General features: G+C 38.4%; 1 protein-coding gene and 1 non-coding gene across 28 annotated transcripts in view; both read left to right on the forward strand.

Moving 5' to 3' along the window:
* ATP8B4 (ATPase phospholipid transporting 8B4 (putative)) overlaps positions 1-18,933 on the forward strand; it is a 419,806-nt gene that overhangs the window by 179,025 nt on the left and 221,848 nt on the right. For all 27 annotated transcript variants that reach the window (XR_005203096.1, XR_005203097.1, XR_005203071.1 and 24 more), the window contains 3 exons: positions 1,447-1,611; positions 2,585-2,696; positions 4,425-4,530. Coding sequence is in view for 14 of the 27 variants with exons in the window: in XM_017543577.2 (XP_017399066.1) it covers positions 1,447-1,611; positions 2,585-2,696; positions 4,425-4,530 (383 nt within the window). In the remaining 13 variants the exon portion in view is untranslated. The remainder of the gene's footprint in view (positions 1-1,446; positions 1,612-2,584; positions 2,697-4,424; positions 4,531-18,933) is intronic.
* Positions 5,247-5,356, forward strand: LOC119473888. The gene has a single exon (XR_005203142.1). It is a non-coding gene; the product is annotated as a U6 spliceosomal RNA (small nuclear RNA).

The raw sequence follows: 18,933 nt of genomic DNA on the forward strand, positions 1-18,933 counted from the left end.
CAAATCAGTAGGGGATCCCGTGGTGGTCTTGAAAGACAGAGCTTAAAAATGTGATTGCAGTATCCAAAGTGCTACCAACTGCTTACTAAATACATTTAGATAATTTTTCTCAAGAATCTGTATGGGATAAACCATCTCATTGCAGTATGCATTGACTTTTTTTTCTATTTACCTAATTACAGCATGCCACTGTTACATGCCTGATTATAAACCTATGTGTGTACCATAAGCCAAAACAGCACAGAGGAGACATGCTCAATAGCAATGCCCAAAGGGGCAGAAATGGCTATAAAAACGCTTTACTTGCAGTGTAGAGGCCCATAAAATGACCACTGGAAGCACAGGCGGAGTGGGAGTTTTTAAGCATTTCCCCCAAAGCAATGTACATATGTTTCTAGTTACTATGGCTGTGTGAGACACTTAGCAACTTACCAGTCTCCTGTTTTTCTTTTCCCTCCTGTTAGGAGAAAGCACCAAAAGTGTTGTTTGAGATTGTCAAGATACAGAATAAAGGAGGAGTATGGTTCTCCAGTTTGACTAATTTGGTACTAGCTTCACAGACTATAGCTTCTAAAAATAACACTTTTTTAACACTAAGATGACTTGATGATGTCTTTAAAATTCCAAACAATTTGTTATTATTAAGAGAAAACTTTAATACAGCAAACATTAAAAAGTTTCTCAGAGGAGTTTAGAATGAAAAGTGAAGTTCAGCCTCCACATTTAGTTCTGTTTTCCAGAAGCTACCACTTATATTAGCTTTTCTTCCTTTCTCTTCCCTTTTGCCCTAGAAGTTAATATTATAACCTTAAGTAATATGGTTAAACTACTAATATCTGACTCTTCGACATCTATTTATTCATTTATTATTTATTTTTAGCTTTTTGGAAAATTTCAAGCATATACAAAAGTAGTACTCAATTAATTTAGGCATAGGCATATCACTAGGGGGGATGTGATAAGACTTTGGTGGCATGTCATGCTGCATTTCCTGGGGAGAGCCTCCTGCCTTTGATTTGAGAACTGTGGCTTCTCCAAGGGTCCTTTCCTCATCACTGAATGAGGGACCCTCCTCACTCGGTCCCTCTCATGGCCAGAAATGCTTCCTTCTGTCAAGGACAGGTTGGAAACATATGTTGCCATAAATGAATATCTCAAGTCATGGGTGTCATTGATCACCGCTGAACTAGGACACTTCAGCAGGCTTTTCCAGCTGTCTTTAGGGGGAAGGCTAGCTTTCTAGCATGTTTTAACCTCATAGAAATATAATGGAAAATACATTGTCTTCCATTTCTGAGGAGATTAAAAAGTTGAGAGTAAGGATAGCCAAGGAGTGCTCTTAGGACAAAATAAATTTGAGTGAAAAATTTCTTAAAAATTATTTTGTTGTTATTTCTGTGTTTATTGTTTTTTTGACTGTTCCTGAGTCTATGTCTTCTCTGGCAGGAATTTGCAGGGGAAGGCCTTCGGACCTTGGCCATCGCATACAGAGACCTGGATGACAAGTACTTTAAAGAGTGGCATAAGATGCTTGAAGATGCAAATGTTGCCACAGAAGAGAGGGATAAACGAATAGATGGGCTGTATGAAGAAATTGAAAGAGATTTGATGGTATGAATTTAGAAGCATGATGGTTTGTGTTTACAGGAAGGGGAGTATGTGTTTAGAGATTTAGCATAGGAATAAGCCATTAGCTAGAACATCTTGCACACAGCAGATGTTTCTGTTTCAAACACTGACTCATGCATTATATGTTGGCTTTGAGTTTTCCACGTATGGTACTAGAGAGCCTAGAATTGTATTTCTATCACCAGTAGCTTATGCAATTGGAAGCTTCTGAAGAGTAGAAGATAGTAGGCTCCATATCCTTTGTCAACCTCTGATGTGTTCTTGATGTGGTGGATTTTTATTTTTCTCCTTGCTTTATGACCCACCTTTTTAGAGCAGAGAAATTTGTTGTGAAGAATGGGGCTACAGCTCTAAACTATTCTAGGCCGTGAAATTCTGATGATATCTGTGCTATCCAGAGCATGGTCTATTCTAAAAACCACTCTTACGTGAGGCCCCAGTGGCCAGGAGCTCAGCCATTGTGAGGTACTAGGGAGTATCCTTTGTTCATCTTTTAATGAAAAATCATGTAGGAACCTTCACTTTAGATTATGGCATGTGATGATTTGTTAATGTAGAAGAATGACTAGATTTTTTGTGATCACTTCCTGATCATGGGATGAAGGCTATTCTTTGGACTCCTCCACTGTTGATGTACGTGGGGAAGCAGCTAGGGAGTTCTTAAGTCCAAATGGCTTCTTACTGCTCATGCTAACATGTAATCTGATCATATCAGCCCCTTCAGGTAAATAATAGCTCCCAGTATCACCGTGGTTAAATTGACTTGATTAGGGAACTTCCTTTTGGATTCCTTTCCAATCTACTTATGCACAAAATAGGACGCCTGCTCTATCAATGTATCATAATTTCTGTCTTCAGTTTACATTCTTTGGCCTCCAAACTCTGAGTGAAATGTATAGATGTTATAGATGTTTGCACACATTTAACTTAAGGTTTTCTCTGTTTTTCCATAAAGCTACTAGGTGCCACTGCTGTAGAAGATAAGTTACAAGAGGGTGTTATTGAAACGGTTACAAGTTTATCACTAGCCAATATTAAGATCTGGGTCCTAACAGGAGACAAACAAGGTAACTTTAAAATGGATGATGATGATGATGTTTTGAAAAGGGGGAGAAGACTTATATCACAAAATTTTAATTAACCAGAAAGCTTAATTAATTAAATATTAGTCCACGTCGGAAAGACTTGAAATAGAGAAAAGAAAGTTAATGTATTGCAACAATCTATTTTAAAACAAACCAAACAAAATCCCGTAATTATTGAATAATTACACCTAGAAGCAACAATGGTATTAAAAATGTTTAACAATTGGTTTTTATGAACACTGTCCCCAGTCAGGACAGATAGTGTCACAGAACTAAAGCAGGATATTGGAGACCTTTGGTTACTTCTTTAGTTTCTTGATGGCAGGGAATTTGAAGGTTCCTTAGGGGAGGTGTCAGGGTGATGGAAACACTTTGAAGAAGCTCACCAAAACAGGTGTTTATCAACTGCTTATGCAAATATTTTGGTCTTTTAATAACTACTACAGCTGTAACAGTGCAACCTGGCTGAATTCCAGGACTGTCTATACAAGATACAGTGAGAATTCATCAACTTTCAGACTTGGCAAAATGCCAAATCATTAGTGGGTCATCATATTCTACTGTGTTTGCTATGAAAGAAAAGGGGACCAACACATTTTGGAACTACTTCTAGCAGTAATGGTTAAAACAAAAATGATTTTATGCTTGGCTATTTATAGGCTGAAAATATTCAATTAACTGGCACATACCTATGTTAAGATTCTGTCTACTCATTACGTATGTTTTACAGCATTAGGGGATTTGCAGATGTGATAAATCAGTTCTCTACATCTTTATCCACATCATTGATCACAAAAAATAAACAACAGAAAGTTCAGCACTCAGGTGTATTACTAAATAGAAACTCTAGAGTTTGATGTTGGTCAATTATAGCTGTTTTATTATTACAAATATCCATGAGTTTACTGTTATTTAGCTTTAACTTCTGTGGTTTATACAAGGTATATGCTGAGATTTTATTAATTACCTTCCTTGATTTAGGACAAAACTAATGATTCCATAGAATTAGCTAGAGTCTAATTATTCTATACAGTTACAGACAATCAAATAACTCCATTAAAGATAGAAGGAGTTATCGGATTATCTCAAGTTCCATTTTGATAAAACTAGAGGAAGAATTATCTAACATCCTCTGATTTTCCAGTTCTGTAGGAGAACAGTGCTGGGAAGGGTTGAGATAATAGTCAAATTTCACATTTTCACATATTTAATGGGAAAATGGCAATGTTGTATGTGAGAGAACCATACACATTTTGTAAGAGCATTTTTGTTGTCCTTTACCTGAACATTTTGTGAATTTTTCTTCAAATTGTCCTCTATATCAGAATTAAATATTGGGTAAGTTTAGTACTTTAGCTTTCCCAAGACAGTGTTTGGACTTCTGGTCAAAGATTTTATATTTGTACATGTCATTATGTCACAAGATCTTAAGGTGTTTTCATGAGTGCTAATTTGGGAATGAAAAGGTTTTCTGAAAACTAGATGAGAAGGCTGCACAATTATATGTATTACTACTACTGCATGGGTTTAGCAAGTAGTAAATGTGATCCTAGAACCCAGGTATTTGAATTTCCATCTGTGCTGGTTGTACTCTGACATTAAGGGGGCCTGTAGGGTATAAGAAAATATAGCTAAGTCTTCAAAACTTTCATTTAATATGGATTTATTAAATAACATTTTAACTGAGTTGGGCTTTTTATTTTGTATTAGAAACTGCCATCAACATCGGTTATGCCTGCAACATGCTGACTGATGACATGAATGATGTATTTGTGATAGCAGGAAATACTGCTATAGAAGTGAGAGAAGAACTCAGGTAAGTGTTGAAAGAAGGAGGAAAGGATGGAAGGACGAGAGGGATGGAGGGAAGAAAGATCAGAGTTGAGAAAGTGGAAAGCTGTGCTACAGTTTCCTGTGGTCCTAAATTAGTACAGAGTTCTTTGTGCATATTTCCTAAACTTCCATTCATTTTGGTGACAAACTAAGATAAAGCTGATATCAGCAATGAATTATTGTCTTCAGGCCTGCAGCACATACACCATGGAATATTATGCAGCCATAAAAAATGATGGGTTCATGTCCTTTGTAGGGACATGGATGAATCTGGAAACCATCATTCTCAGCACACTGATACAAGAACAGAAAATGAAACACCGCATGTTCTCACTCATAGGTGGGTGTTGAACAATGAGAACACATGGGCACAGGGAGGGAAGCATCACACAATGGGGTCTGTTGGAGGGGGCCAAGGGAAGGACAGTGGGGCAGGGAGGTCAGGGAGGGATAACATCGCGAGAAATGCCAGATGTAAGTGACGGGGAGATGGAGGCAGCAAACCACATTGCCATGTGCGTACCTATGAAACAATGCTGCATGATCTGCACATGTACCTCAGAACCTAAAGTACAATTTTAAAAAATGCATTCTAGTTTAAAAAAAAAAAAAGAAGTTCAAATCAGCTATGTTGAGTTGTCTTTTAAAATTGTGCTTTGGTTAGTACTTGCTAACTCTTGTGTGGTGATGAGTGATCAGTATCATGAGGATACTTGTTAAAAATACCAATTGCTGGAATGATACAGAGAAGATTAGCATGGCCCCTGCTCAAGCATGACATGCAAATTCATGAAGCATTCCATATATTTTTATGATTGGCATGTGGGGATCCAAGGCATCTCTGAGCTGGCTGCCCCTTCCAGAGAGACCTCTTGGCAGAGTGAGGGCCTGGTGATACCAGCTTCGGATAATCCTGCATGAAACATTCCTGTGATCACATAATCCTCTCCATCCTTATATGAAATAAATGAAGAGAGTTTCCTTGTTCAAAAAAAAAAAAAAAAGATGCCAATTCCCTAGCTTCATTCTGACCTACAAATTAAGAATTTACAGGGAATGGGACATGGGACTTGGTATTTAGTAAGCACTTAGATGAAGCTTATGATCAGGTAAGTTTGCAAAACACAGATGTAGTAGATGGCATGTAAAGATAGAATAGAGTCTTTCAGCATTAAAGAAAGTAGATATTTTGACATAGTTACCATTGATCCCAGCTATATATTGCTTATGTGAAATAAAATACTGTGAAATTTGTGTAACTGCTATGCAGTACCAGAAAATATATAAGTGCTGATATGGGAGGTAACAGTGGACAGACATTAAAGTTTGAGAAATAGTATTTCTTAAGCAGTTTGAGTAATAGTATTTCTTAAGATATACTTAAGATGATACTTAAGAGATACTTAAATTAAGATGTACCAATTTGGAGAGGGATCCAAGATGGCTGATTAGAAGCAGATCAGGATTGCAGCTCCCAGTGAAAGCGCGGAGGGTGAGCAGACGCCGCATTTCCAGACGGATGTTTATTGCCCACAGACCAGGAGATTCCCAGGCAGAGGAGCCCCATGAGTCGCCAGCGTGGCTGGTTTGGCCCCTGCGGCTGTTTTGGCCAGTGCAACTGTTTTGCCGGCACCCTGGCGCGGCAGTTCTCCGTACAAAATGCATGAGTCCGGGTGCTATTTTAGCTGGTGATTGGAGCTCCTGGGAGACAGAGTCACCCATTCATCTGATTAAAAAGGGGACTGAAACAGGGAGCCAGGCCAGGAGATTCCTGGACAAAAAAGTGCCATGAATCTCAGCGCGGCTGTTTCAGCCAGCGCAGTGGGTTGCCGCACGGGAAATCACACAGATCCCGGCACCTTTTTAACAGGCGACTGGAACACCTGGGAAACAGAATTGACTGTTCAACTAAAAAAAGAAAAAAAAAAGGGGGGGCTCTGAGGCAGGGAGCCAGGTGATCAGGCTCGGCTAGTCACAATCCCACAAAGAAACAGCAATTGGAAATGCTCTGGATTGAGAGTTTCACAGCAAGCACAGTTGAACCCAGGATGGTCCAGCTCTGTGGGGGAGAGGCATCCACTATTACTGAGGCAGTCCACCACTACAGAGGTAGTTTGCCATTGCTGAGGCAGCCCGCCATCACAGACTGTGCCATTATAGAGGTGAGCCACCACTGCCAAGGCAGTCCTAACTACACCTGTATAAACAAGACTGCAGGGAAGTTCACACAGCAGATGGGCGGAGCCCACAGCAGCTTAGCGAAGCATTTGCAGGCAGACAGTGACTAGGCTGCCTCCTTGCTGGGCAGGGAAGCCCTAAAAAAGCCAGCAGCACGAAGAAACTCATAAATAGAGCCCTAACTCCCCGGGACAGAGTACCTGGGGAAAAAAAAAGGCAGGGGGGTTATGGGTTCTGCTGCAGCAGACTTAAATGTACCTGCCCGGCAGCTCTGAATGAACAACAGAGCTCACAGCTCAGCACTTGAGCTCCTATAAAGGACAGACTGTCTCCTCAAGCAGCTCCCTGACCTCCATATATCCAAAGAGTCACCTAATAAAGGAGAGCTGAGACTGACATCTGGTGGGTATCCTTCTGGGACAAAGATAGCAGAAGAAGAAACTGGCAGCAACCGTTACTGTTCCGCAGCCACTGCAGGTGATCCCCAGGCAAGCAGGGCCTGGAGTGGACCTCAGCAGTCCTACAGCAGAGGGGCCAGACTGTTAGAAGGAAAACTAAGAAACAGAAAGAAATAACTTCATCATCAACAAATGGGATGTCCACTCAGAGACCCAACCTGAAAGTCAACAACTACAAAGATGACAGGTGGATAAATCCACAAAGATGGGAAGAAACCAACACAAAAAGGATGAAAACACCCAAAGCCAGAATGCCTGTCCTCCTACAAGGGATCAAAATTCCTCACCAGCAAGGAAACAAGGCTGGATGGAGAACGAGTGTGTGGAATTGACAGAATCAGGCTTCAGAAGGTGGGTGAATAAGAAACTTCTGTGAGCTAAAAGAACATGTTCTAACCCAATGCAAAGAAAGAACCTTGAAAAAAGATTTGACAAAATGCTAGTGAGAATAAAGAACTTAGAGAAGAATATAAGTGAATTGATGGAGCTGAGAAACACAATGTGAGAACTTCACGAAGCATTCACAAGTTTCAACAGCCGAATTGACCAAGCAGAAGAAAGGATATCAGAGGTCAAAGATAAACTCAATGAAATAAAACGAGAAGGCAAGATTAGAGAAAAAAAGGTAAAAAGGAATGACCAAAGTCTCCAAGAAATATGGGACTATGTGAAAAGACCTAATCTACATTTGATAGGTGTACCTGAATATGACGGAGAGAATGAATCCAAGCTGGAAAATACTCTTCAGGATATTATCCAGGAAAACTTCTGCAACCTAGCAAGGAAGGCCAATATTCAAGTCCAGGAATTACAGAGAACTCCACAAAGATATTCCTCAAGAAGAGCAACCCCAAGGCACATAATCGTCAGATTCACCGGGGTTGAAATGAAGGAGAAAATGCTAAGGGCAGCCAGAGAGAAAGGTCGGGTTACCCACAAAGGGAAGCCCATCAGACTCACAGCAGATTTCTCAGCAGAAACCCTACAAGCCAGAAGAGAGTGGGGACCAATATTCAACATCCTTAAAGAAAAGAACTTTCAACCTAGAATTTCATATCCAGCCAAACTAAGCTTCATAAGTGAAGGAAAAATAAAATCCTTTGCGAACAAGCAGTACTTGGAGATTTCATCACCACCAGGGCTGCTTTACAAGAGCTCCTGAAAAAGGCACTAAACATAGAAAGGAACAACCAGTACCAGCCACCCCAAAAACATACCAAATGGTAAAGAACATCAACACAATGAAGAAACTGCATCAGCTAATGGGCAAAACAATGAGCCAGCATCAAAATGACAGGATCAAACTCACACATAACAATATTAACTGTAAATGCAAATGGGCTAAATGCCCCAATCAAAAGACACAGACTGACAAATTGGATAAAAATCCAAAACCTATCGGTGTGCAGTATCCAGGAAACCCATCTTACTTGCAAGGATACACAAAGCCTTAAAATAAAGGGATGGAGGAAGATTTACCAAGCAGTTGGAGAGCAAAAAAAAGCAGGAGTTGCAGTCTCATCTCTGATAAAATAGACTTTAAACCAACAAAGATCAAAAGAGACAAAGAAGGACATAATGGTAAAAGGATCAATGCAACAAGAAGCACTAGCAATCCTAAATATGTATGCACCCAATACAGGAGCACCCAGATACATAAGGCAAGTTCTTAATGACTTACAAAGAGACTTAGACTCCCACACAGTAATAGTGGGAGACTTTAACACCCCATTGTCAATATTAGACAGATCAACGAGACAGAAAATTAACAAGGATATCCAGGATTTGAACTCAGTCCTGGACCAAGCAAACCTAATAGACATTTAAAGAACTTTCCACCCCAAATCCACAGAATATACATTCTTCTCAGCATCACATCACACCTACTCTAAAATTGACCACATAACTGGAAGTAAATCACTCCTAAGCAAATGTAAAAGAATGGAATTCATAACAAACAGTCCCTCAGACCACAATGCAATCAAGTTAGATCTCAGAATTCAGAAACTAACTCAGAACCACACAGCTTCATGGAAACTGAACAACTGGCTCTTGAATGTTGACTGTATAAACAATGAAATGAAGGCAGAAATAAAGATGTTCTTTGAAACCAACAAGAATGAAGACACAATATACCAGAATCTCTGGGACATATTTAAAGCAGTATCTAGAGGAAAATATATAGCAATAAATGCCCACATGAGAAGCAAGGAGGGATTTAAAATTGACACCCTATCATCAAAATTGAAAGAGCTAGAGGGGCAAGATAGAAAAACTCAAAACCTAGCAGCAGACAAGAAATAACTAAGATCAGAGCAGAACTGAAGGAGAAAGACACACACACAAAAAAACCCTTCAAAAAATCAATAAATCCTGGAGCTGATTTTTTGAAAATATCAACAAAATAGACCACTAGCCAAATTAATAAAAAAGAAAAGAGAGAATAATCAAATAGATGCAATAAAAAAAGATAAAGGGGATATCACCACAGATTCCACAGAAATTCAAACCATCACCAGAGATTATTACAAACAACTCTATGCACATAAACTAGTAAACCTGGAAGAAATGGATAAATTCCTGGACACTTGCATCCTCCCAAGCCTAAACCAGGAAGAAGTTGAAACCCTGAATAGGCAGACAGACAAGAAGTTGAGGCAGCAATTAAGAGCCTACCACCCAAAAAAAGCCCAGGTGCAGATGGGTTCACAGCCTAATTCTACCAGACATACAAAGATGAGCTGGTACCATTCCTTCTGAAACTACTCCAAACAATACAAAAAGAGGGAATCCTTCCCAAATCATTTTATGAGACCAACATCATCCTGATATCAAAATCTGGCAGAGTCTCAGCAATGAAAGAAAGCTTCAGGCCAATATCCATGATGAACATAGATGCAAAAATCTTCAGTAAAATACTGGCAAACTGATTGCAACAGCACATCAAAAGGCTTATCCAACATGATCAAGTAGGATTCATCCCAGGGATGCAAGGCTGGTTCAACATACGCAAGTCTATAAACGTAATTCACCACATACACAGAAACAAAGACAACAACCACATGATTATCTCAATTGATGCAGAGAAGGCCATTGACAAAACTCAGCAGCCCTTTATGCTAAAAACCCTCAATAAACTAGGTATTGACGGAACATATCTCAAAATAATAAAAGCTATTTGTGACAAACCAACAGCCAATATCATACTGAATGGGCAAAAACTGGAAGCATTCCCTTTGAAATCTGGCACTAGACAAGGATACTGTCTCACCACTCCTATTCAATATAGTACTGGAAGTTCTAGCCAGAGCAATGAGGCAAGAAAAAGAAATAAAGGGTATTCAAATAGGAAAGGAGGAAGTCACATTGTCTCTATTTACAGACGACATGATTGTATATCTAGAAGACCCCATCGTCTCAGCCCAAAATCTCCTGAAACTGATAAGCAACTTCAGCAAAGTCTCAGGATACAAAATCAATGTACAAAAATCACAAGCATTCCTATACACCAATAACAGACTTAAAGAGAGCCAAATCAAGAACGAACTGCCATTCACAATTGCTACAAAGAGAATAAAATACCTAGGAATACAACTAACAAGGAATGTAAAGGACCTCTTCCAGGAGAACTACAAACCACACAACGAAATAAGAGAGGACACAAACAGGTGGAGAAACATTCCATGTTCATGGTTAGGAAGAATCAATGTCGGGAAAGTGGCCATACTGCCCAAAGTAATTTACAGATTCCACACTATCCCCATCAAGCTACCAATGACCTTCACAGAACTGGAAAAAATCCACCTTAAACTTCATATGGAACCAAAAGAGAGCCCGCATAGTCAAGTCAATTCTAAGCAAAAAGAACAAAGCGGGAGGCATCACACTACTGGACTTCAAACTATACTACAAGGCTACAGTAATCAAAACAGCATGGTACTGGTACCAAAACAGAGATATAGACCAATTGAACAGAACAGAGGTCTCAGAGGCAATACCACAAATCTACAACTTTCCGATATTTGACAAACCTGACAAAAACAAGCAATGGGGAAAGGATTCCCAAATGGTGTTGGGAAAACTGGCTAGCCACATGCAGAAAGCAGAAACTGGACCCCTTCCTGACACCTTACACTAAAATTAACTCCAGATGGATTAAAGACTTAAACATAAGACCTAACACCATAAAAAACCTAGAAGAAAATCTATACAAAACCATTTAGGATATAGGCATAGGCAAGGACTTCATGACCAAAACACCCAAAGCATTGGCAACAAAAGCCAAAATAGACAAATGGGACCTAATCAAACTCCACAGCTTCTGCACAGCAAAAGAAACAATCATTAGAGTGATTCGACAACCAACAGAATGGGAAAAAATTTTTGCAGTCTACCCATCTGACAAAGGGCTGATATCCAGAATCTACAAAGAACTAAAACAGATTTACAAGAAAAAATCAATTAAGCCCATTCAAAAGTGGACAAAGGATATGCACAGACACTTTACAAAAGAAGACATACATGAGGCCAACAAACATGATAAAATACTCATCATCACTGGTCATTAGAGAAATGCAAATCAAAACTAAATTAAGATACCATCTCACGCCAGTTAGGATGGTGATCATTAAAAAATCTGGAGACAACAGATGCTGGAGAGGATGTGGAGAAATAGGAACACTTTTATACTATTGGTGAGAGTGTAAATTAGTTCAACCATTGTGGAAGACAGAATGGTGATTCCTCAAGGACCTAGAAATAGAAATTCCATTTGACCCAGCAATCACATTACTGGGTATATATCCAAATGATTATAAATCGTTCTACTGTAAGGACACATGCACACGAATGTTCATTGCAGCACTGTTTACAATAGCAAAGACCTGGAACCAACCCAAATGCCCATCGATGACAGACTGGACAGGGAAAATGTGGCACATATACACCATGGAATATTATGCAGCCATCAAAAATGGTGAGTTCGTGTCCTTTGTAGGGACGTGGATGAACCTGGAAACCATCATTGTCCGCAAACTGACACAAGAACAGAAAATCAAACACTGCATGTTCTCACTCATAGGTGGAACACGTGGACGCAGGGCGGGGAGCATCACACACTGGGGTCTGTAGGGGGGAAATAGGGGAGGGACAGCAGGGGGTGGGGAACTGGGGAGAGATAACATGGGGAGAAATGCTAGATATAGCTGATGGGGAGGAAGGCAGCAAATCACACTGCCATGTGTGTACCTATGCAACAATCTTGCATGTTCTTCACATGTACCCCAAAACCTAAAATGCAATTTAAAAAGTACCAATTTATATTTATTTCTTGTTACTTTATTTGGAGAAGAACTTTAAAAATGTGTTTAAATATTTTCCTAAAAGTTTAAAAAATACTATCTTATAACAAGTTCTGCTTGCTTGCTGCTTGTAGTAGCTTCTCTAAGCTTAGCCTGCTTGGGACTGGCCAAGTAGAATGATGACATAGAGGCATATTGCTCACCTCTTGTGCCATTCTAGATGGGGAGATAACTTTCCTTCAATATAATAGTGGAGCACTGTGGATTCCCTAATATGTCTCTGTCATTAAAGAGAGAGTCTTAAAAGTTGTTGTTCTTGAACTTTAAAAAAAAAAAAAAAAAAAAAGGAAGTCTTAAAAGGTGGCAGCACTAGTTGTTAATTACCTGTACACAAATCTCCCAGCTTTTCTGTTTTACCTGCAGTAAAAAAAAAAAAACCTGCTATGTTATACGGTGGTTAGAAACTGTGACTAGACATTGCACATGTCTTTGCCAAATAAATATTGTGAAATTTAATTAGCTACTAATATAATTTAAATATTTTTGATATAATTTTAAGGACAGGCTCTATAATGTCACTTAGGGAAATATTAATAACTTGTTTAATCAATTAAAAATTTAAAAGAAGGTTCTTTACATTTTGATTTTTGGAGTATTTGACTCTTTTTAATTGATATACAAAATGTATACAAATTTTGGGGCACATGTGATATTTTATTACATTGATAGAATGTATAAAGTTCAAGTTAGTGTAGTCAGGATATCTATCATTTTGAGTATTTATCATTTCTTTGTGTCAGGAATGAAAGTCCTTTCTTCTGGCTAACTTGAAATATACAATACATGGTTGCTAACTATAGCCACCTTATTCTGCTATTGAACTTTATAACTCATTCCTTCCAATCTAACTATACATTTCTGCTAATTCACCAATCTCTCTTCATTCTCCCACTCTCACCCACACAACCTTCCTAGTGTCTGGTATCTATCATTCTACTCTCTAACTCTATGACATCAAATATTTTAGTTTTCACATAGGAGTGAGAACATTTGAAATGTCATTCTGTGCCTGCCTTCTTAACATGGAACCTTTGGTTCCATTCATGTTGCTTAAAATGATAAGATTTAATTCTCTTTGATATTTAAATAATATTTCATTGTATGTGTACCCACATTTTCTTTATCCATTCATCTGTTAATAGACACTTGGGTTGATTTCATATATTTGATATTAGGAATAGTGCTACAGTAAATCTGGCGTGCAGCTATCCCTTTGATATACCAATTTCATTTCCTGTAAATAAATACCCAGTGGCAGGATTGTTAGATCATATGGTAGTTCTAGTTTTAGTTTTTGGAGAAATCTCCATACTGTTTTCAATAGTGGCTGTACTAATTTACATTCCCACCAACAAAGTATAAGAGCTCCCTTTATGAGCATCTGTTTTTTTTTTTTTTTTTTTTTTTTTTTTTTTTTTTTTTTTTTTTTTTTTTTTTTTTTTAATAGTAGCTATTCTAACTGAAATAAAATCACATCTCGTTGTGGTTTTGATATTCATGTCTCTGATGATTAATGACGTTGACTATTTTTTTCATATACATGTTGGCTATTTGTATGTCTTCTTTTGAGAAACATCTATTAATGTTCTTTGCTTTTTAATGGGATTGTTTTCATACTGTTGAATTGAGTTCCTTGTAAATTCTGGATATTAGTCCCTTGTCAGACGAATAGTTTGCAAATACTTTCTTCCTTTCAACAGACTGTCTCTTCAGTCTGTTAATTGTTTCCCTTGCTGTGCAGAAGATTTTTCATTTCATGTAGTCTCACTTGTCTATATTTTTGTTGCCTGTGCTTTTGAGGTGTTACCCATAAAATCATTGCCTAGAGACCAATGTCTGGAAGTTGTTTTCCCTGTTATTTTCTAATAGTTATATCATTTTGGGGCTTATATTTAAGTATTTAATTCATATTGGGTTGATTTTTGTATATGGTGAGAGATAAGGGTCCAATTTCATTCTTCTGCATATAGATATCCAGTTTTCCCATCACGGCTTATTGAAGAGTATGTCCATTCTCCAATGTGTGTACTTGCTGTCTTTGTCAAAAATCCATCGACTGTAAATATTTGGAATGATTCCTGGGTTCTATATTCTGTTCCACTGGTTTATGTGTTGTTTTATACCAATACCATGCTGTTTTGGTTACTGTAGTCTTGTAATATATTTTGAAGTCAGATAATGTGATGCCTCCAGTTTTGTTCTTTTGGTCGGGATTGCTTTCGCTGTTTGGGCTCTTTTTTGGTTCCATGTGAACATTAGGATTTTTTTTTTCCATTTCTGTGAAAAATAACATTGATATTTGGATAGAAATTGCATTGAATTCATAGATTTCTTTGGATAGTATAGTCATTTTAACAATATTAATTCTTTCAATCCATGAGCATGAAATGGCTTTTCATTTGTTAGTGCTCTCTTCAATTTCTTTCACTGGTGTTTTGTAGTTTTCCTTATAGAGGTTTTTCACTTCCTTGGTTAAATTTATCCTTAAGTATTTTTTTTAAATAGCTGTTACACATGGGATTGCTTTCTTGATTTCTTTCTCAGGTACTTCATTATTGGTGTATGGAAACACTACTGATTTTGTATCCTGAAACTTTACTGAATTTGTTTATTAGTTCTAAGAATTTTTGGTGAAATCATTCGTTCTTTTCTGAGTGTAGGATCATGTTGCTTGCAAATGGGAACAATTTGACTTCTATTTTTCAATTTGTATGCCTTTTATTTTTTTTTTTTCTTGCCTGATTGCTCTGGCTAGGACTTTCAGTTATGTTGAATAGAAGTGGTAAAAGTGAACATCCTTGTCTTGTTCTAGTTCCTAGAAAAAAGGGTTTCATCTCTTTCTCATTCAATATGATGTTACCTGTGGGTGTCATATATGGCTTTTATTATGTTGAGCTATGTTCCATATACACCTAGTATTTTAGAGTTTTTATCATTAAGGGATGTTGAATTTTATCAAATGCTTTTCCTGCATCAGTTGAGATAACTATGTGGTTTTTGTCATTCATTTTGTTGACATAATGTATCATGTTTATTCATTTACATATGTAGAACCATGCTTGCATTCCTGGGATAAATTTCACTTGATAGCGGTGTATTGTCTTTTTGATCTGTTGTTGAATTTATTTATTTATTTGTTTGTTTATTTTGTGAGACAGGATCTTGCTCTGTCACCCAGTGTTCACTGCAGCAGTGCAATCATAGCTCACTGCAGCCTCCACCTCCTGGGCTCAAGTGATCCTCCCATTTGAGCATCCTGAATAGCTGGGGATACAAGTATAAGCCACCAGCACACCGTATTCCTGGATGGGGCTGGGCTCTTAAAATGACACTTTGCTGTAGCTACTTAGGACTTGGAGTGGTATGTGGGACCTAGTGTGAGCTCCTTCTCTGGAGCAATTGCACTGCCTGGTCTTCGGGCAGTTCCCTATGTTAATTTCAGAGTCTGAAAGGGTTGAAAGGCTCTCCCATGGCTAGGAACGGAGTCTGTGGTGGGACTGTGGACCACTGGGCATCCCTCACTTATACTCTCCCTACATTGGAGAGCCCCTCTGGGCTCCCAGCCAGTCCCAGCCAGGCAGGATGCCTTGTTTCTGTCTCCCTCTTTCTTTTAGGTGTTTCCTGTCACTTCGCTCTTGAATCCCAGTGTTCTGTCTTAGATTACATATTTGAAGTATGATTATCTACTCTCTATCTTGGTGTTTCTTTGTGGAGGAGGAAACTGCCAGATACCTTTAGTCGTACATCTTGAAGCACCTCTGCTCTCATTCAGAGTTTAACTCTTGCTGAGGGAAGATAGATGCAAACAGATCTAGATTTTAACCACCCTATTGCTAAGTGTTTTGAGACAGTGAGCAGAACCGTATTGTAGGCAGTATACATATATTACCTCATTTTGTTCTTAAGAAACCCAATCGTAGGCATTACTGTTTTCCCTGTTGGACGCATTAGGAAGTTGAAGTATATAGAGGGTAAGTAACTTGCACAAAGTAGTCCATGGTTCAGGTGGGATGTGAATCTAGGCAGCTTGGCCCCAGAGCGTGTGCACTTGCCATGTGTTTGCCTAAACATACCTTAGATGTATTCTTATTCCCTTTAATAATTAATCTAAAATATATAGTTGTTAAGGCATCTCACTGCTTCACTTGAGTCAGACACCAGATTAGCAAATAGAGTCAGAAGAAATTTCCTGGCTCACGCCTGTAATCACAGCACTTGGGGAGGCTGAGTTGGGTGGATCATCTAAGGTCAGGAGTTCAAGACCAGCCTGATCAACACCCCATGTCTATTAAAAAAATGCAAAAATTAGCCAGGCATGGTGGCGCATGCCTGTAATCCCAGCTTCTTGGGAGGCTGAGACAGGACAATTGCTAAAACCCGGGAGGTGGAGGTTGCTGTGAGCCAAGATTGTGCCATTGCACTCCAACCTGGGCAACAAGAGCAAAACTCCATCTCAAAGAAAATAAAAGAAAAGAAATTTCCAGGGGAAATAGCAAATGTCGGAGAAAGAGTATGCACTTCATGTCAGCTGGAATCAAATTGGAATCTTGGCTTCATACTTAGGGTGAGTGGGAAATTTTGATATGTAAATAACCTCTCTCTGCTTGGTTTCTTCATTTGTAAAATGAGTATACAAATATCTACCCTATAGCTTATTTTATCTGGGGGATTAGATAAGAACTTAAAGCTTTATGACTGTTCCATGCGCATCTTTCTTGCCTTCCTCATTCCCTCTATACTTCCTCCTTTCTCCCTTCCTTCATTCTTTCAGCCACTGATCCCAATCTTTCCAGCAACAAGAACTACTTTTATAACTATTTCCCCAGTAAAGGCAGCAGGACTGGAGTAGTGGGGAAGCAAAGGGTAGAATAAAATAGACATCTTTTTGGAGGTAGAATGAATAGGTCTTATAATTTGATTGGATGTGAAAAGACGTAGTAGGAGACTTTGTTATTGCTAGGTTGTCTGACTTTCACAGCCCAGAGTATGCTCACGGATACAAGAATAGAAACTCATTAAATTTTCTAAAACTGAACTTGAACCTCTTTCTGCCTGATGACAGAACAATTAAAGTAGGCATTTTCAGTTAAATTTAGTTCAAGTCTGGGATGCACAATTGCCTCACCTGTCACTGTTCATCAGTGTCTACCCTGCTGGCATCCAGTACTTCCCACGTCTGTGTTTGCCTGTGTCCCTGTCTGGTCTCTGCGCTCTTAGGATTGTTGTTGGCTTTCTGTCTTGGCTGACTTCCACACTCTGCTGGGGAACCACAGAAAGTGTGGCTGCTCTTCCGCACTTCTCTGTACCCAAGATGACTTGTGTTCTTATATGGCCACTTCAGTTTCTAAAATCCCTTTTCTCTGCTGATTTCCCCAAATTTATCTGAGGATTCCATTAGCCACATGGTTCCTTCATCCACTACCAATCCAGGTATGGGTCAGAACCCAGGCTTCTTTTAGCCACCACTTATCAGGTATCTAAACTCCTTTTCAAAGTCCCCTTTCCCTAGGCTGGGATGGGAAATGAAGAAAAGTAACTTCTTTCTTTTCTGCTCCTTTTGATATCATTTTAGGCCTTGATTCACTTGAGGATTATTCTTCTGAGACTTAAAGAAATCCTCCCCCTTCTTTTTCCAAAAGCCCAATTAGTGAAATTCCAGATTGCTGGAATTCAAACTAATGATGGTGCTATGAGTTTCAAAAACCTATGTTGGTGCTCAAAAAGCAAAAGCTTACCTCTATTTATCTCATTCTATATTTGGCTTTGCACATCCCCCTGAGGCAAAGCATATTTCTAGTTAAATAGAGAAGGTCACCTGTGGTCCTAGTGGTGGTAGAAGGAGAGATTGGGTTAATATCTCAAGATTTTATCCAACTACATTTTGTTGACCAGCTAGATTACATAACTGTCATTATAAAGAATATGGAGAAATGTGAACTACTTGAATACTGTTGTTGAGAGTGTAAATTGATAGAAACTCCCTGGAGGACAAGCTAGCGATATATTTCAAAATTACACATATGCATACTTTTTACACGATGATTCTTCTAGAAATTTCCCTTAAGAAAATGAGTGAACAAATGTATTAATTTGTATAAAAAGCAATATTTATTACTGTATCAATTTATGATAATAGAGGTGAGAAATAGTTCAAATAACTAGCCATAAAGGATTTTGTTAAATGCATTGATAAATACATGCAATGGAACACTCTTCAGTCATTCAAAGTGATTTTCTATTTCTTGACATTGGAAAATGTCCATGTTATTTTTATTAAGTGAAAAATGAGATTACAAAAAATCACACATAGTATGATCTCTCTTTTTGCAAAAAAGCGTAAGTATATATATGTAAGTACATATATGTATAAAACACTATACATCTACACTC

This window comes from Cebus imitator, unplaced genomic scaffold (genome assembly GCF_001604975.1).
Source record: "Cebus imitator isolate Cc_AM_T3 unplaced genomic scaffold, Cebus_imitator-1.0 Scaffold9, whole genome shotgun sequence".
NCBI lineage: Eukaryota > Metazoa > Chordata > Mammalia > Primates > Cebidae > Cebus > Cebus imitator.